At 47.5% G+C, this 20,108-nt stretch overlaps 1 protein-coding gene across 1 annotated transcript; it reads right to left on the bottom strand.

Moving 5' to 3' along the window:
* Positions 1–7,122: 7,122 nt before the first annotated feature.
* Positions 7,123–16,480, bottom strand: LOC134489924 (C-type lectin domain family 2 member D-like). The gene is made up of 6 exons (XM_063292801.1): positions 16,432–16,480; positions 12,309–12,446; positions 10,615–10,731; positions 9,606–9,814; positions 9,063–9,160; positions 7,123–8,065 (listed from the first exon to the last, which is right to left on the bottom strand). The coding sequence occupies exons 1-6, from the start codon at positions 16,478–16,480 to the stop codon at positions 7,930–7,932; spliced, it is 747 nt and encodes a 248-aa protein (XP_063148871.1). The 3' UTR covers positions 7,123–7,929.
* Positions 16,481–20,108: the final 3,628 nt, after the last annotated feature.

Genomic DNA, 20,108 nt, shown 5'->3' with positions numbered 1-20,108 from the left:
TGCTGTGACAAATTACAGGAGACTCTGAAAAAGTTCCTGAGTTAAAAATGCAAACTTGAAATGCCCCTTTGGAGGAGGCCTGCTTTTTTGATTAGGACAACGGGGCATGTAGACGTGTGTTTTTCTAGATAAAAAACTGTTATTTTGCGAAACCTTCTGCCCCTTGTGCGTTACATTTCCAGCACAGGCACTGAGTACCAGGGGAGAATCTGCACATGAGTTTTGGAGAAACAGTGTAGTGTGGTGGTGAAGGGGTTGGCCTAGAAGCAGAGAGACGCAAGTTCTAGTCCCCCCTTAGTGTAATGATTGCCTACTCTAATAGACTCAGACTCACAAGCAGGAACTTAATGATATCTGTTTTATTAAAGAATAGTATGCAAATACAGAGAAAGCTGAGAATGAGCAAAAGCGCGCCAAATACAAACAAAAAACCCTCGGCTCAAACGTAATCCCTCCCCTCGCCCTGCCGTTGCAAACCCCCCCCCCCCCCAGGTGCTGGTAACCATTTCTGTCGATGTCCTGGGAAAGGAACCTTGAACACACGAGATAACCCAAACACATTCCAATCCAGCTGCTAACATATAACAATCCCACGAGATGGAATCCTCCTCCCCTCCCAGACGAAACACGCATCAGCCAAATGACATGCGAAACGTTACAATGTACCAGCAACATTGGAACGGTGAACATGACATACCGCCCCCCAAAAAAAATTAAGGAGCAGGTTTCATAGGATAAGCTAGATGAAAACGTCTAACTAAAACAGGAGATTGAACATCACGGGCAGACACCCACTCAGGGTGGGGAAAGTGTTTCCACCGAATGAGGTACTGCAGGGTGCCACGAAGTCTGCGAGAATCAAGGACCTCCTTCACCTCAAAATGTTGCTGTCCATCAATCATGATCGGAGCAGGAGGTGGGGGTTGCGGATGCCAATGATCAGAGTGGTTGACAGGCTTGAGCAAGCTGCAATGAAAAACAGGATGTAAACACTTTAGATTGTGTGGCAGATCGAGTTTAAACGTGACAGGGTTCACAACTCCCACAATGGGAAAAGGACCAACAAACTTAGGAGCCAACTTCTTTGAGGGCTGAGAGGATTTAATGAACTTTGTGGAAAGGTAGACCTTATCACCAACTTTAAAAGCAGGTTGAAGGGCTCGCCACTTATCAGTGTGCAGTTTATAGGCAGATTGGGCATCAGCCAACACCTGTTGAATTACCGGCCACGAATCAGCCAGGTGAGCAGCCCAATCAGAAGTGGAGCAGGGCTGTGTGGAGGGCTGAGGCAAGTCAGGAATGGGCACAAAGTCCCGGCCAAACACAGTATGGAAAGGGGTGTGCCCCGTGCTCTGATGGACAGCGTTATTATAAGCCACCTCAGCAAAAGGCAGCAGATCAACCCAATTGCCCTGCTGATAGTTGACAAATGCCCGCAAAAATTGCTCCAGGGTCGAATTAAGAGCCTCTGTAGATCCGTCAGTCTCTGGATGCGACGCAGTGGACAACGCCTGCTTGGTGCCCACCAGCTTCAAAAATGCCCTCCAAAATTGGGAAGTAAACTGTGTCCCGTGGTCTGTGATCAAGCGGGAGGGGCTCCCATGAATCTGGTAGATGTGGACTAGAAAAAGGTGGGCCAATTGCTGCGCAGACGGACTGGAAGCACATGGAATGAAATGGGCTTGCTTAGAAAAGTAGTCCTTCACCACCCAAATCACAGTCTTTCTCTGACTAGGAGGCAAATCCACAATGAAATCCATGGAAACCTCCTCCCAAGGACGGGAGGGGCTGGCCACTGGCTGAAGCAGCCCTTGCAGCTTGCTCCCCTTCCGTTTAGACATGGCACAGACAGGACAAGAAGCAACATAACTTTTTACAGCACGTCTCAATGTGGGCCACCAGAATTGGCAGCGCACGAGGTGTAAGGTTTTGACAAACCCAAAATGACCAGCCACTTTATCATCATGAGACCTAATGAGAATTTCCCGTCGCAAACTGTCAGGGACATAGAGGCGGTTCTGCTTCCAAGCGAAGCCTCTGTCAAATGTAACATTGTCGCTTGCAACCAAGTGTCAGATTTCAGCTCTAGCAGAAACTGTTGTTGCAATTGCGAGGGAATTGGCGTTCTTCCCCCAGCCGGTGAAACTGACGCTGGGGGCAGCTGTGCACGAGTCTGACTGCGTGTGACAGCTTGCAACCCCAATTGGGGTGCTGTCCACACCGTACCCACAACGTCAGGTGCCTGGACCGAATCCTGGGGCAGGTGGGAAAGCGCATCAGCCAAGAAGTTTTTCTTGCCCGGAATGAACTTTAACTTAAAGTCAAAGTGACTGAAAAATTGAGCCCAGCGGATCTGCTTAGGGCTGAGCTTACGGGGCGTGCTGAGCGCTTCCAAATTTTTATGGTCAGTCCAAACCTCAAAAGGACATTTAGCCCCCTCCAAAGCAGCCTTGACTGCAAAAGCTTCTTTTTCCCAAACATGCCATCGCCTTTCTGTCTCGGAAAATTTCCGGGACAGATACGCACAGGGCTTCAGGTGGCCAGCAACATCCGCTTGCAGCAAGAGCGCTCCAATTGAGAAATCAGAAGCATCCACTTCTGGGTGGGTGTTGCAAAATGGGTTCAGCAGTGAACAGGCTTTTGAGTTTGTCGAAAGCCAACTGGCATTGAGGTGTCCAATTGAGCAATGCCCCCGGGTTCTTCACCTTGCGTGTGTCCCCCAACCCCTTCGTACGTAACAAATCAGTGAAAGGCAATGCAATTTCTGCGAACCCTTGGATGAATTGGCGCTCCAAGAAAACTTTGGAGCTGCCTGCGGGTACGCAGGCGCTCCCACCCCAAAATAGCTTGTATCTTCGCAGGATCCATCTCAATGCCCTTGTCAGAGATCCTGTACCCCAGGTAGTCAAGCTGAGTCTTATGAAATTCACACTTAGAAAGTTTAGCATAAAGCTCAGCCTTTCTCAATTTGCTAAGCACCTGTTTCACCAAGCGCTCATGTTCCTCCTCTGTTTCAGTATAAATTAAAACATCATCCAAATAGACCAGTACACCCTTGAACAAATGTTCATGTAACACTTCATTGATCAATTGCATGAACACTCCTGGTGCCCATGCCAACCCAAAAGGCAAAACCTTGTACTGAAAAGAACCCAGAGGACAATTGAAAGCAGTCTTCCACTCATCCCCCTCCCGTATGTGGATACGGAAATAGGCTTCCCTCAAATCCAGCTTAGAGAAGATTTTCCCCTTAGCCAGATGTGCTAACATGTCTTTTATTATTGGCAGAGGATATTTGTTTAATATCGAGACCGCATTTAATCCGCAGTAATCTGTACAAAGTCTCAATGTCCCATCCTTCTTCGCTCAAACAAGACCGGGGCGCCCACTGGCGAATTTGCTGGTTCAATAAAACCCCTGGCCAAGTTTTTGTCCACAAACTCCCGCAACGCCGCCAGTTCCTTTTGCATCATGGCATAGATTTTTGGTTTGGGCAGTTGTGCGTCGGGGACCAACTCTATCGCACAGTCAGTTTTTCGATGAGGTGGAAGTTGGTCTGCTTCCTTCTCACTAAACACATCCGCAAAGCTTTGGTATTGCTCCGGCAAGCCCTCCAGTGGGGTGACAGTGAAATGCGGGGTTGCTGCCGCCGCCCTCCCCACTGCAGCCTGCGGAGCGTCGTCCTCCCCAGGGGCTTGATAGAAACCATCCCCAAAAGTCAAAGTCCTGTGCACCCAATTTATATATGGGTTTTGTTGGACCAACCAAGGAATTCCCAGAATGACTAAGGGACCCCGCACAGGCGCTACTACAAACGGCAGCCCCTCACGGTGGCTGCCCATTTGCAATGCCACCGTGCCCGTGGAATGGGTGACTGGCTTCCCCCCCGCCATAGAACCATCCAGTTGGGTAAAAATCATGGGACGTTTTAGTGGAAAGCTGGGTAACTCCAGAGCAGCCACCACATCAGGGTGCATCAAGCAACGCGAACACCCCGAATCGATCAATGCCCAAACTTCAATGGTTCTTGTGCAGGAGCCTAGCTTCACTTTCACTGTCAGTGTGGGATAGTTGCCACTCACTGAAATATGGTCGCGCCCCTCCTCCACCACCTGCCAGCTGGAGTAGATCGGGCTCCCCCTCGTCCCCGAAGTAAGGAATCTCCTCCACTTCAGTTTCAGCCATGGCTCCCTTCATTTTCCTGGGTAAAGAGGGAGATTTCCCCGAGGACTTTCCCGGATGATCATTGGTCTTTCCCTGCGGGCACGCCGCCGCTCGGTGACCTTCCTTCCCACATCGGAGGCATTGTCCTTTCGCATAGCGGCACCCTCTCTCCTCTTCCCAGGAACGTTGACCGGTCTTTCCAGAGCATGCAGCAGTGCGGGAACTCTTGCTGAGCCCAGCATATCTCATCACCTTCCGGTGAGCAAAAGTCTCATGGGCATGCTCAGCCTTCCCTGCCAGCTGTATCCATTCATACAGGGTATCTGGGTCGTCCCTGCCAAGCAACCATCTCAGGACCTCAGTATTCAGACTGTCCTTAAAAAGTTCTATTAACGTGGATTGGGACCAATCCTCAACCTTCCCAGCCAGAGCCTTAAATTCCAGAGCATAGTCTGCCACTGATCGTGGCCCCTGGCACAGCTCCCTCAATGCCCGTTTTGCCCTTTCTTTAGCTAACGGGTCTTCAAAGTGTAGTTTCAACGCCTACAGGAATTCTTCAAACTCCTCCAGCTCAGGGGCATCTGATTGACATAACTGCACATACCAATCGGCAGCTCGCCCCTTCAGCTTAGTGGCAATGGCATTAATCTTGGCTCTTTCTGAGCGGAAACACTGTTCCCATTTGTCCACATAACTCCTTGCATTGGTAAGGAAGAACGATAGCTTAGTTGGATCTCCATCAAATTTAATGGTAAAGTCCTTAACCCCCACTCCGGGCGGTCCCTTCGCCACAGCTGGGCAGTCGGGCTTCCTCTTAGCTCCCAGGGAGCTCCGCTCACGAGGAGGGGACCTTGAAATTCTCACCCTCGGCGCTCTTACTTCCTCTCTGTGCCGGGTCCTACTCCTTTCCCTCGGGGAAGGTGGGGGCAAAGAAGGGGTGGAATACCTATTACTGGACTCCTCTCTCCTCCTCTCCTGGGGACTCCAGTCCATGGACATTTTACGGAACATAAATTCTAGTGACTCCAGTTTGGCCTCCACCAGTTTTATATGATCAGGGGTTTGGGAATCCTCCTTTCCCTCCTGCCTCACCACGGTTGGGGACATCGGGTATCGCTGCTTCCAAGACGTTTTGGACGTCCCTGGTAGGGGTCCCTGTGTTTCATCCCAGGTGAGCAGCTCACCTGGCAACTCGCTGGTCGGTTCAGGGGCTCTTTTACCTCCAACCTCCTCTTCTCCTAGGCTGGAGCTCGACCCCTCTCAAACTTCTGAAAGCTCTCGAGGAGGGACTCTCTCCGTTCTTATCACTGTGGAGTCGGGTTCCCCCTCGCTCGATTCCTCGCTTTCCGTGGTTTGGGGATTTGGTTTGCTCATCGCTAGCGCTACTCCCTCACAAAATAAATCTGGAAAGGGGCTAACGGAAAATTTTTTTGGATTCTCAGCTTTATGTAATGATTGCCTACTCTAATAGACTCAGACTCACAAGCAGGAACTTAATGATATCTGATTTATTAAAGAATAGTATGCAAATACAGAGAAAGCTGAGAATGATCAAAAGCACGCCAAATACAAACTAAAAACCCTCGGCTCAAACGTAATCCCTCCCCTCGCCCTGCCATTGCAAACCCCCCCCCCCCAGGTGCTGGTAACTGTTTCTGCTGATGTCCTGGGAAAGGAACCTTGAACACACGAGATAACCCAAACACATTCCAATCCAGCTACTAACATATAACAATCCCACGAGATGTAATCCTCCTCCCCTCCCAGACGAAACACGCATCAGCCAAATGACATGCGAAACGTTACGATGTACCAGCAACATTGGAACGGTGAACATGACACTTAGCCACAGAAGCTCCCTGGATGACTTTGGACACATTCCTCTCTTTCTGCCCAGCCTACCTCACAGGGTGGTTGTTGGGTAGAAAAATAAGAAGAGGAAGCTCTATTACGTCCCCTGGAGCTCCTGGATGAAAGGCAAGATATCCATTTAATAAATGAATGAATATAGGACTGGCCATGATGATCCTCAGATAATCTTGCCCCAATCACTATCTTCATCCCAATTTATCTCATTGTATTCCCTGTTCTTAGGTGGTGGTATAATTTGATGTCTGCCACAAATCAAGTATTTCACAGATCTTGTTTATCAAATTTCATCACGGGCCATCTCCCTCAAACTGCCCAGTTTACAGTAAAGCTAAAAATAGATTAAAATACAATAAAAACAAGATTATGTTAAATATAAATATAGATATAAATAAAGCAGCCAGTCTGGTCTAGTGGTTAAGGTGCTGGGCTAGAAACCAGGAGGCTGTGAGTTCTAGCCCCGCCTTAGGCCTGAAAGCCGGCTGGGTGACCCTGGGCCAGTCCCTCTCTCTCAGCCCAAGAGCCAATCAGGCGTGGTATGAGAGTTCTAGTCCCGCCTGAGGCATGAAAGACGGCTGGGTGACCCTGGGCCAGTCCCTCTCTCTCAGCCCAAGAGCCAATCAGGCGTGGTATGAGAGTTCTAGTCCCGCCTGAGGCATGAAAGATGGCTGGGTGACCCTGGGCCAGTCCCTCTCTCTCAGCCCAAGAGCCAATCAGGCGTGGTATGAGAGTTCTAGTCCCGCCTGAGGCATGAAAGCCGGCTGGGTGACCCTGGGCCAGTCCCTCTCTCTCAGCCCAAGAGCCAATCAGGCGTGGTATGAGAGTTCTAGTCCCGCCTGAGGCATGAAAGACGGCTGGGTGACCTTTGGCCATCCCTCTCTCTCAGCCCAAGAGCCAATCAGGCGTGGTATGAGAGTTCTAGTCCCACCTGAGGCATGAAAGATGGCTGGGTGACTTAATAATAAAGGCAGGATAGAAAATAAAAATAAAAATCCAGGATGGCGATATTAAAAAATCTAATTCTAATGTTGAAATATATGCACCCATTGATAAGTATAAATCTTAGAGGCAGCAGTGTATTTGTATAACCTAGAACCTAATACTGTGACCCTGGACCAGAGACAATTAACATAATCCAGACAGTCATCCTTCTAGGGAGACTGCATTGCTGTTTATGGCAAATGTCAATAATACATTTAACAACAGGGGAAGGGTCACAATCTAATGAGGTAGTCCTCATTTAGTGACTGCCTCACTGAGTGACCATTCACAGTTATCACAGTGATGAAAGAGTAACAGCGACCAATCCTTGCACTTATGACCTTTGCAGGTCAGTCAAACAAAGGAAAGTTGAAGTAAGATCATAAGCACAGTTGTTTCACTCAGTGACCACTTCACTTAACAACCAAGTTGCCAGTCAAAAAGGTTCTCAAACTCCCTAGAATTAGGTTGCTGACCAACAAGAACGTTAAGAAAACCATATCCATATGTTAGGATCACAGCCTCCCATCATTCCCCCACCAGCCACAGAATCAAAGGCACCCAAAACTGATGGTAGATTTAACAAAAAAGAAAAAAAAAACAGCTAAAAACCCCAGGGTGCCATATGGGCATACAAAGTCATGCCCGTCACTGTCTGTGCCAACGCATCCTGGACTAGTTGAAACTTCCAAGCAGTCTTCAAGAGCAGCCCCACGTAGAGCTCCCTGCAGTAGTCAAGCTGTGGGTGAGTGTGGCATGAGTGACTTCTGAAGGGCCTCCCCACCCACGAAAGAGCACAGTTGGTGCATCATATGAGGCAGATCTAATTTGCATTCTCTGAATGTAAGGTCCAGTTGTTACTGCGGCCAACATTGCAAGATAATTTCAGTTGAGCAGATTGGAACCAGTGTGTTTTCAAACTATCTCTGGACTTGTGAGTTCATCAGGTTTGCTGCAGATCCAGTGATGGGCTGTACGGCACCTTGAAGAGCTTGCCGTGGCGTCATCATTCAGAAAGGCACAGGCTCCTCCCTTGCCCCTGACCTCCAGCCTGCAACACAAGGACAACAGGGTGAAGAGCTCTGTCCCCACTGCCATCCAACTGAGGCATCAACTTGCCCTAGCAACATTAGGTCAGATTCGCTTAATGACCACTTCGCTTAGCAACTGAAATTCCGGTCCCAATTGTGATCGTTAAGCGACGACTACCTGGCTAGTTTTCTGCCGAGTCAATGATGAGTGGACCGCAACGAAACTCACCAGTGGGGAGAAGCAAAGGTTGAGTGGGTGATCCGAAGAGAGCGGTGGACCCACATGTGAACGGGCTAGTTGGGGAGTGGCCCACCTGGTGTTTCCAGCAATGCTGAACTAACCTCACTCGCTCCCGCTGCTCAGGGCTGACGGGAGCTGAAGTCCAGCTGGAGGCCACAAATCTGCCTACGTCTGGCTGGTTTCAATCACGTCTTATGAGTGCTGTGTCTATTCTTTTCCTGAATACAAATCCTGACCTAGGGCCCCAAGTTAATTTAGGAAGCAGCCATACTGGGGCATTATTCTTCTCTATGCATCTGTCTGTTATATCCCAACCTTTTATTTAGGAGCTCATACGCAGTGCCCCTCCAACATGTGGGGCAGGAAGGGCTGAGAGAGGATCTGGCCCAAAGTCACCTGGGGATCTTCCATGGCTCAGAGGGGACCTGGGCCCGGGTCTCCACTCTTAGCATCACGCCTTCACCACCAGACCACACTGGCTGTGGGGCTGAGAAAGAGGGACCAGCTCGTAATCCCCAGGCACCTTTTGTGGCTGAGGGGGGACTTAACCTGGGTCTCCTCAAGTCCACCAACTCAACCACTACACCACTTTGGCTTGCATCCATTCTCCAAGCCCTTCCCCATCGTTGGCATTTAAGAAAATAGGCAGTGTGTTTGTGTCTGATGCCAGAAACAGGGTGCACTGGAGGATCAATAAACGGCAAGCCGCTTCCTTTCGGCATGTGGCTGGCGTAGAATCCCCCGAGTGAAGAAATAAGAGAAAAAGGAGGACTCACGTTGAATCTTTTCCGTTGATCCATTTCCAGGACTGGTTTGTGTCTAGTTTGAGGCCAATCCAGTGGGGAGCGCTGCCTTTGTAACGCAGCACAAATTTCTTTTAAGAGAATAAAAGTAAACATTAAACCACTCTGAGATATGTATACTGTAGGCCCCAAGCGCATGCATTTTTTAAGACTTTTACTGCAAACGTCGTAAACACCCGCAGGTTGTGACGTGCCCGAGTCTCAATCGTGTGACCACAGGGACGCTGCACAGTTTGTAAATGAGAAGACTGGTTGTAAAGTTACTTTTTCAGTGCCTTCGTAACTTTGAACGGTCACTAAACAGGGCAGTCTTTAAATGAGGTCTCCTGTAATAGACATAGAATAGAGACACTGACTGTAAATTAGAAAGCAACAGAAGGTCTTTCTTCTGTAATGAAAACCAACATATTTTATATAATCAGCTTCCTGCAAGAAGAATTGATTGTGTGGACCCTGCATGAGATCATTCCCATCCAGGACCTGTCACCAATACAGTGGGGTATCTTGCTCTCTTACCATTTCTTCCTTTCCAATAACAGCCAGGGAAGCATTGTACAGAGTGCAAAAGTCTTGGGCAGCAGTCCAGTTTCCTTCTTCATTTGAACAGTAATAGCATTTGTTCTGGTACCCCACCCAGTCAGGTGGGCACGGGCGTCTTCTGTGCTCAGAGGCTGCCAAGTGCAACTTACATTCATCTATTTTTACTTTCAGGTTGTGATGCATTACTGATGACGCGAGAAGAGAAGAGAGAACTAGATCATGATCTGACAAACACTCTCCTCAGTTAACTAGTAACAAATGGGGAGGGGGAATAATAAGGAACAGCTGGAAATCTGCATTAGAGCAGAAATGAGCAAGCTTTGGGGGAGGGGGACCAAAGGTGGCAATGGGTAATCAGGTGATAGGAAGTTGGTGGATCAGGACACATGTATGGAAAAGGCCAGACCTTCTCTGTTTCTGTCTCCTTTGGAATGGGGAGGAGGGAGAGTTTTTGTTTTTTTAATAAGGTCTTGCACTCCCCCCCTTGCACTCCCAACTGGGGTGGGGGCAGTGCCAGCACTTTCAGCATTTGCGGACCACAAGCACACTGTAATGCTGGACCTGGGTGGGGCCCGTCCTTCTCTGCTCTCTCTCCTCCCCCGTGGAGACTTCTTCAAAGGGTTGCTCTTGTGTAAATGAAATGAAGGAGGGGAGACCCCCCCTCCATGCACTGATTTATTTTACTTGTTAGATTTATCTGTTCCTTTTTCTTTCGGCCGCCAAGGTCCCACTTTTCTCCACAATAGCCCTGCAAGGTAGGCTGGGCTGAGAGAGGAGGCAAAAGGCCCAAAGCCATTCTGTGGCCGAGGGGGGGCTAGAATCAGGGTCTCCCCAGGGCCAGTCCAACCCCTTCACCACCCTGGCTGCAGGTATCTCCCAGGAAAATATACATATATGGGGGTGGGGGGAGAGATAGGAAGGCAAAAAGCTAAACTAAAAATAAACAAATCATCTCGCTTGCAATATTAGAGTTTGGATAACTTACCCACGAGACATATAATAGCAACAGCACCAGCAATAAAGATCGTGGCAATGGCTACATGACCACGGGAGACCTTGAAAGTCTGTTTCATTTTTGACCACCTGCGATTCTTGATATTACCTAGAGCAGGAAGGGAAGCAAAAACTTAAGCCAGCAAGGGCTCCAGTGACAGCTGAGGAGGAGGCTGTCATGCCCAGGAAGAGTTCAGAGTGCCCGATGGAAGCCCACGCTGGGAGGGGAATTCACAATCACAGGATCACAGGCTCGGAAGGGGCCTCAGAGGCCTCCGAGCCCAACCCCCTGCCCAGGGCAGGAATCCTCATCCCATTCTGGACAAATGGCCATCCTGTCTTGTCTTAAAGACCTCCAGGGTGGAGCACCCACAGCTTCAGGGGGCAGGCGGTTCCATTGCTTAACAGCTCTCCCAGTCAGGATGGGGACAAAGGTCCACAGGATTTTGAGGCTAAAAAAGGGAAGCAAAGCTTTGGGAAGTGTTGGCCCTTCCGGCGGGTGCTGGTGGTGGGAGGGAGCAGAACTGGCTCTTCCAGCTGGACATGAAAAGCTATCCTACAGGAGACTTTGACCTGGCCTAAAGGAAGGTTCCCCAGCGCGATGCCGTCCAGATCCATCCAGACTTGTAAATAAAGGTGATGCTCCAGACGGAGTTTGTGCTTCTTTTATTGCATTTGATTCAGTTAAAAGAAGGTTGAAACGAAAACTAAGGTCAGGTGAGGCAGGGAACCTTCCAGGAACAAAGGGCAGTAGCTGTGGGTACATTGATGCAGATTGTCCATTGCTGGAATTGAGGTAGAGTTACTCCCTTTTTGACAAATGGCAAACAGTAGTCTTCAAGAAACAGACAAAGCACAATAACCAGAGGCCTTCCTCTGGTTATTGTGCTTTTCTCTCCTTACTTTACCTCATTTAAAATTTAATATCGCTGTGGTAAATCAGGTGGCTGGGATTTGTTGTTTTTAGTTTTGGATTTCATTGTCCTCGGACCTTGCTGCTACGGTTCTTTCCAAGGTTACTAAACTGTACATTCATTTAAACCTACCAAATGCACAGCCTCTGTGCTCGAGGCTATATTCTGTAGAAAATATATATTCTATATATTCTACTATATTCTGTAGGAAAGGCGTCTGTAAATTGTAGATGGGCTCAGTCCCCTCCTCGCCTCCTCCATCTGACCTCCTCCTCTCCTCTGGCTTCTCAGCAGATAAGCCTCTTTTCCAGAGATGAATGAGCCAGGTGATGGCGCAGCAGAGGACCTGCAGGAAGGTCTGCACAAAGTGTGGGGGTAAAACTGCCCCATGACTTTGAACTGCCTGAGAGAAACCACCAGCGGTCCCTGGAACGAGTCCACCCTCCCTCTTCTCCTTTCTGGAGCCTCCTGGACACGGAAGGTGCCCAGAGAGGGCCATACTTGCACGTTCAGAGCTGACTTCCCGCCCTCCCATCCTGGGACTCATTGTACATTCTATGTAAATGACATGCTAACTCATACTGTGATTACTCCCCATCTGTGTAATCATGTTCTTGTTCTGCCTCAATACAACTCAGCAGCAGCTTTTGGAAGTCCATTTGGGGACACAGCAGAGGTTTTGGATTGCTCTGTGTGCTCTGGTGGCCATGGCCTGGACACTTCAATCCCTCCTTTGGGTTCCTAGCTTCCGGACCTTGATAATCGTCATTACCTGTTTCTTGCTCCTGTCCAACAGCATGTCCGTTCATGGGAGAGGCCTGCAGATCTTGCCGCTCCTCATCAAGCTGATGTTCCATCTCTAAGTCTTCCCTGGTTACATCCATATTCAGTATTCCTGGATTTGTCTGACCTGGAATTAGAAAACGGGGCTGTCACAAGAACGAAGGCCAAGATGCTTAGAGAAGCTGAGTTGGCACAATTGTACCAAGTCCTAGGAAGCCATTTCTAGACATAGGATACAACCTTAAGAAAGGTTCTAGCAAAAAATAATTTGTAATGCGAAGGTCTTGATGTCATGAATAAATTGGGCAACCTTTTGGTAGAAGAATAAAAATCCATATTCCGTTCTCTATACTATGTCAAAAGGTTTGAATTCAATTAAGAATCCTAGCTGATCTTGGCTGATCTTTAAAAGCTAAGTAGGATGGGGGACCATCAGAAAATTTGTCGGCTGGACTGAGCAACTGAAAAACTTTCCATTATAGCAACACACACACACACACACACCCAATACACACACAAACGCCTCCTGAATTATTGACTAGGAAGTCAGTGCTGACTCTTCTTCCCAGTCCTAATAAATTAGAGGGAAAAAAGTGAGGAGAGGTCGGGGCAAAAGATGGTGATTTCGGTTGTAGTTTCACACATGCACCCATGCCAGACACTCCTTTCCATTCCTTCATTCAACTCTCACCCACCATCTGCCTCCCCCTCCCCAATTTGCCCTAATCTGCTACAATGAACCTCAGACTTCTTAGAGGAAAAGTAGGGGAAAATAAATCTCTGCTACTATTACTATAACAGCACACATGTTTGTGAGGGGCCTTTGTTTTCTGACGACTGGACACCCCACGCCACTGAAGAGAGCTCTATTGCACAGCGTTTTATTGCAGCACACACCTTCCCCAACGATAGGCTGTTGCCCTGCCTAGGCTTCACATGGTGATACAGCCTCGTAAATATGTCTTTGATGCTCAGTCCTTAGAACGGGTAGGTCTTACAGACCTAGTCTATAAGTTCTGACAAGGCAGAGTAAGGCTATAAGGGTGCTCCTTGAGAAAGCCAGTAATTCCCCTCCCAAACATGAGAAGAGGGACCCAGACACAAACCAACACCTGCACATTGAGCTTCTCCCCATTTTGAGGGACTCTTGGCTGCCAATCCTCAACATGTGAACAGGTTCAAAGGAATTTAGAACTGGCTTTTGGAAAAACGGGATTTGGGGAAGAGATCACACAGTCCAGAGACTGAAGGACACGTGAGAAAGAAACTCAGAATACCCTGATTTTGTTCAGCAGAAGATGGGACAGAGAGAAACACAGACTTTTGGGATTCTGTTCTCATGCCCTTTAACAGTGTTTTTCAGCCTTGGCAACTTTAAGATGTGTGGACTTCAACTCCCAGAATTCCCCATGCTGACTATTTCAATCTTGGCAAGGCCTATGGATACCTATCTATTATTAACCTATTATCTATTACTATTATTATTAATCCTATTGGAGAATAGCATGGGGGTAGCTGTTGGCTTATTTGTACAAACACTCCTTGTTCCCAGAGATAAAGGGAGAAGTGGCTAAAATGGGAATCAAGGCTTTGGAAAGGTGGGAAAGGGAGACGGAGGGAGGGAGGATTTTGTAAAGGATATTACAGAGTTTTAAGGAAAAAATATTTTTCCTCCACAGCCCAAACAGTCCCCCCAAGCTGCTGCTGGACTTCTTCATTTCTCAGACAGTATTAACATTATCCCAAGACTAGAGAACCCGCACGCTCCCCAAAATGCAATAAAGCAGTCCTAGTAATCATAGCATTACACACATCCTTAGCAGCATTAGCATTAACAACACCCCCACCAACACACGTGGGAGAAACTACGGTATATAAACAGAGAGCAAGGCCCACCCCCTCTTCGCACTGAAGATGTTGCCCAGTCTGGCAATGAAACGTCTGCAAGAAAACAGCAAGGCTCAGAGAGCACCAAGGACTCCACAGTTCAACCCTGAGCTACAAATAAAAAATCACTTTGTTAGGAGTGCTAAATTGAGGGCTTGGAATAAATATAAAGCAAGACTGTCTCCTAATGTACCGTTGTGGTTGTCACCTCAAGAAGTATTTGTTAGAAGAGAAAATGTGGGGAGAACAAGCTGGCTAAATTGTAAAGATTTGTTAAATTGTAAAGATTTGTTAAATTTTGAAGAGGGTGAACTGAAGCTTAAAACAAGGGAAATGTTAGAGTTAGAAGGTTTACATGTCATTGGTTTACATATGTGCAATTGTCAGAACATTTTAAAGTGGATAAAAAGAATTTTACATTTGTTAATGAAACAACTCAATTTGAAGTGGAACTTTGCATAAATGATGATCAGGTTATTACAAAGATGTATAAGATGTTTTTACAAATGAATTTAGAAGATGAACAAGTTAAAGAATGTATGACTAAATGGGCTTAGAAGTTTGGATATGCAGGAACATGTTGGAGCAATGGGAAAACATGTGGAACAAAGGTTTGAAATTTACTTTGAATTATAATTTAAAAGAGAATTTTTATAAAATGATGTATCCTTGGTATTTAACTCCTGATAAGTTGTCAAAAATGTATAATGGAGTAACAAATGTTTGTTGGAAATGTTCTTGTGGTGAAGGAACTTTTTATCATCTTTGGTGGACCTGGGAGAAGGCCAAAAAATTCTGGGACCAAATATGTGTTAATATTCAAAAGATTCTTAAATCGGACTTACAAAGAAACCCAGAACTGTTTCTCTTGGGACTGATGGAGAAGCAGCTGGAGAAACAGCACGGGACTTTGCTTTTAGACATACAGCAAGCTAATACCATTTCCTCAGGGAAAATAACTCCTGCTGGAGAAGACCATGGGCTCAAAAGCCCTTCAGAGAAATTGCAGCTGGACTTCATTCAACTACCGAAATGCAACCAATATGTACCTATATCAATCAAAGCGAATATTGTCTCAAAAGAGACAACGGAAAAGCCAAAAGACCAGGACACTCCCTTGCCAGCAATCAACACCCAGATATGCAAGAATCAGCACTAGGATTAACACCAGATGAACCTTCAGACAGCACAAGACACCCTAACCAAAGAACTATCAATTCAGTCAGTCAACCAAGCAGCAAACAAGAGCCCAATCAAAGAACTCCCAAGGAGAGAACAACACCCCCACCAACACAAGCAGGGCGAGCCACGGTGTATAAACTGAGAGCAAGGCCCACTCCCTCTTTGCACTGAAGATGTTGCCCAGTCTGGCAATGAAACGTCTGCAAGAGAACAGCAAGGCTCAGAGAGCACCAAGGGCTCCACGTGTACTGTACTTGTATGTCAAGACCGCTTCTCCTGTCCCATGGTTCAGCCATCAAAACCGCCGCCCACATCGGAATACCGAGGGACTGCGGGAAACTAAAAACTAAAAACATGGTTAGGCAAATTATGCCAGGAGACACGCACATGGTGGCCCTATTCCCGGCTCGGAAGGGACCTGGTAAGATTTCCTTCCAGCGACGTTTACATCTTTCTAAAGCCAAAAATAATCGTCCTTTTGCGGTATATCCCCTCTCCCCATTTTTTTGTTACAGACCTTTAAACGTGCAGTTAAACGTTTTAAAGGCTTGAAGGAGACTCACCCCCTGCTTTCAATAAAACTTGCCAGTCTGAAGGTTCTGAATCTTTAAAAAAAACAGCCAAAGAAAAAAATTAAATCCATCGGGATTAAGAGATGAACCTCGTGGAGGCGACACTGCCTGCTAGAGGCGGAATGAAATTCCGCAACACCCGGCCGGGTCGCAAGTCCGCCGCAAAAAAATGCGCTTTCTGCCGTCTGCTCCGCGCCCCGCAAAAAACAGTACATCTGTTTAGTACATCTGGGTAATCTTGCGATCCGCGTTCCCTTATTCTAGAAGCGCGTCAGTTCGCCAAGGTAGCTCCCGGGAAGCCCCACCGCTGCTCACTTTTCAAGTTTAAAAAGAGCAGGGAAGGAGCTCTTTCTATGATCTCCCGATTAATCTTGGCTTGGAAGAAGCAAGAAAGGGCACTGAGAATAAAGAGAGCGTGTTTAGCGGCACGGATTTCTCTCCTCTCCCCACCCCTTACAGCCAGCCGCTCACCGTTAGGCCGCAACGGCGAAATGGGATCATGGCCTAATTCATACAACATCCCTGATTTTCACTGACCTGGATCAGCCCTAGACCGCCTCAGCCATCGGCTTTCCCTAGCTCTGCCCCGATTCACTGGAAGGGCGTGAATAGTAAGAGATTCGCCTCCCCGGGAGCTCCCCGCCTTTGGCTACGACTCCGCCCCTTCCGCGCGGACTTGACCGTATAAGTGGCGGACGTGGCGAGCTCTGACCTCCTTAGATGGCTTCAGCTCTCGAACTTCAGGCGGGGCGCGGAGCCGGCGGAATCACGCGATCCTCACCTTTTCCCCACTTTCCCCTATTGGTCCCTCTGGCACCATACCACTGTCGGGATCGCCGGCACGAAGCGAGTGGCCCAGCCTCGATTCTGAATGCAAAGCGGGACCAAAGCATGCATGCGCGCATGCCGCAAGTATTACTGCAGGACAACCTTGAGCGCAGCTCCGAACCAAGGCGGTAACAATCCGGACGACCGCTAGAGAGCAGGAAAGAACTGGAATCCTCCGTTTTTGCTGCATAGCCCTCTAGCAAATCCCAATAGCTGGGGGAGCTAAATCAGCCGGATTCACCAGTTATGTAGAACTGCAATCTTAATGCAATCAGGGGAAGAAAAAAAAAACTTCCCCGGCCAAGCATTTTACAACCTGTTTTGTGTAAACATTTGGACAACAGTTTGTTTCTTTTTTAATGCAATCATTAAAAACAAATCAAAAGCAAATCAAATTATGTCGGATACTTGTGTGTGTGTGTGTGTGTCCCTTTGAATCAGTGCTGATTCCTGGCCCCTTCCTGACACCTTCCTCCAGTTTTCTTAGCGAGGGTTCTGAAAGTGGTTTGCCACTGCCTGCTTCCTAGGGGAGGCAGGCAAAGAAGACAACAGGGATCAGCTGGGGTGGGTGAGTGGGTGTGTGATGGGGGGGTTGGTCTAAATGTGGGCTGGTTGCCAAATGCCAGAATTTTGATGGTGTGAACAGAGGGGTGCTGCAACAGCCAGAACCAGTTGTAAGTCCATTTTTTCAGCCCCCTCATAATTTTGAACAGTCACTGAATGAATGGATGTAACCTGAGGACTACCTGTATAATTCACCATCAACTTTGGAGTGGGCTTTGTGGGGGATATATGGGCCTGGGCTTAAATGAATTATTCCTTGATGAACTGCTGCTACTGTATCATATTATTTTTATCATATATTGGGCCATCTGTTTGTTGTGAGCTGCTGTGAGCACAAAGTAATTGTGGAGAATGCATTGTATAAATGAACTGATAAACAAAGGCAATCATAGTGCAAGGAAATTCTTCAGAAGACATTGCCACAGAAAAATCATCTAATAATCTTGGTTGTATTATTTTTTTTAAAAAGTTCTCCTGGAAGTCAACCTAAACACCATCAAGAGGGGGAAATGCCTGATTCCAGGATGATTGGGAGAAAATATAACAACATTTCAGCCCCAAACAATGAATAGACTTCATAGAATCAATAGGGGTTAGATGGGTAATTTGGGGGTGGGGGGTTGCCTTCAAGTCAGTTTTGACTCCTGGCAACTGCCTAGACTAGTCCCTGCAGTATTCTTGGCAAGGTTTTTCAGAAGTGGTTTGCCATTGCCTCCTTCCTAGGGCTGGGAGAAAGTGACTGGCCCAAGGTCACCCAGCTGGCTTTGTGCCTCAGGTGGAACTAGAACTCACGGTCTCCTGGTTTCTAGCCTTGTGCCTTCACCACTACACCAAACTGGCTCTCCTGGGTAATTATGGGTAATTATGTCTTGTAAATAGTGGTTCTATGCAAGAAGCATGGTCTGGGGTCATCTACCCTTAGTATGATCAACCCTTGAAGTCCTACTCTGATATATGGGTCATTGGGACTCATCCAAGGGCTCCACAGCTGATGTGTTGGGCCCAAGCAGCCTTCATTGTATAGTATGTCTTCCCTTGCAGACTGATGGGCAAGATATCAGTAAAAGTTACTTTGATTCTCATTTTTTGTGTGATTGCAATCTTGGACTTTCATTGAACTGGGTGGGAATCTTCTTGTGGACACAACGCATGCTAAGCTCCTTCCTCTTTGTTAAACATGAAGCAGAGAGCAAGAGAGAAATTTAGGGCACATAAATTAACACCTGTCACACATTGAGTGCTACTGTCATGTTCACCGTTCCAATGTTGCTGGTACATCGTAAAACACCTGTCACACATTGAGTGCTACCGTCGTGTTCACCGTTCCAATGTTGCTGGTACATCATAAAATACCTGTCACACATTGAGTGCTACACCGTCTGCAGGGTCTCCTTTCCCTAGCTCAGGGGTCCTCAAACTCTTCAGCGGATCAACCCCTTCATGAAGTTTCGGATTGTTCATCAACCTTCAAACGTTTATTATAAGAAAATAATTTAATAAATACTACTTTAACTAATAGTACTATGGATCATCATCACCACCATCATCTCAGACAATGCAAGGTTGTTTCACTGGTGGCTGACCATCCAACCCTGTCTTGCCATTAGCCACCTTGCCTTCAGGTCTGGGGACTGGCATGGAGCTCTACGGGGACCCCAAAAGATTAATTGACTCCAATCAATCCTCCCTCATTTATCGACCATCTATGCACCCCCAGCAATTTATTAACCCCTTGGATAGTCCCATTGATGCTTGGGGGTCGATACGGACTACATTGCGGAACCCTGCCCTGGCTTGCTGCAACAATATAACCTTTTCTTTACAAAAACTGCTCTCTAGGAGCCCAGCTACCCCAGCCTCTGCTGAATGGCAAGCCATTCCTAATGGAGGCTTAGCACAGCCCAAACAGCTCTGAGTGGGTGGGTGGGTGGGTGGGAGGGCAGGGCAGGGCTTGATGGACAGCTAGCATCTCCAATAAAGCTACAAAGGCTGGAGAAGCAGAAGCAAAGGGCAAGTCTGAGTTTTCCTTGGTCTGCAGAACAGCCACATTTCCAGGACTCAAAGAGTGGTGGGAAAATTGAGCTGCCTGCCACAAATGTGCTGGTGGGGAGCAGGCACCTTCTTCGGGGAGAGCAGGCAGGGGGCCTTCAAGAGCTGGTATGAGGGGGGCTGTTCCTGTGTGGGATCGGAGACTCCTCTGGCCTTGACACAGCAAAATTACTGCCTGACCTAAAGCTCTTATGGGGTCAGCACCCCCTGCTGCTCCATCTCAAGGTTTTCTTTGTCTTTCAGAATTTAACAGCTATACAGATATCCCTCACTTAACGACCGCCCTCATTAAAAGTTATGACAGCAGATAAGAGTCACAGCTGGCTTCCAACAAGCAGAGTGATGGAGAAGCCAGTAGTAAAATCACAAGTCGTGGTCATGTGGTGTTGCACTTAATGATCACAGCTGATTCGCTTAACAACCGCAGCGGACCTGATGTCGTAAGTCCGGTGGGGTCAAGTGGTGTCTCACTTAATGACCATGTCACTTAGCAATGGAGTTGCCAGTCCCAATTTTGGTCATTAAGCAAGGACTACCTGTAGAATAAAATAATAATATTGTGTAGAACATAAGGGGTATGTCTCTGTCATATCTGTATGATCAGTTACCTATCTACCTAGCCATTTCAAAATATATGTCCTACCCTCATTCACAAGAGTCATCTAGGCTTTTACAATCCCATAGCCATGCATTTAATGAACACGTAG

This window comes from Candoia aspera, chromosome 2 (assembly GCF_035149785.1).
Source record: "Candoia aspera isolate rCanAsp1 chromosome 2, rCanAsp1.hap2, whole genome shotgun sequence".
NCBI classification, from domain to species: Eukaryota; Metazoa; Chordata; class Lepidosauria; order Squamata; family Boidae; genus Candoia; species Candoia aspera.
This window is presented reverse-complemented; position numbering and strand designations above follow the sequence as displayed.

Excerpts from the sequence above, each read along its gene's own strand:
- LOC134489924 (XM_063292801.1), bottom strand. The coding sequence starts at position 16,480 with ATGTTGTATGAATTAGGCCATGATCCCATTTCGCCGTTGCGGCCTAAC. Across the intron at positions 9,815-10,614 it reads TGCTATTATATGTCTCGTGG|TAATGCATCACAACCTGAAA; the intron begins GTAAGTTATCCA and ends TCGCGTCATCAG. Across the intron at positions 8,066-9,062 it reads ATCAACGGAAAAGATTCAAC|GCTGGAGGTCAGGGGCAAGG; the intron begins GTGAGTCCTCCT and ends CTTGTGTTGCAG.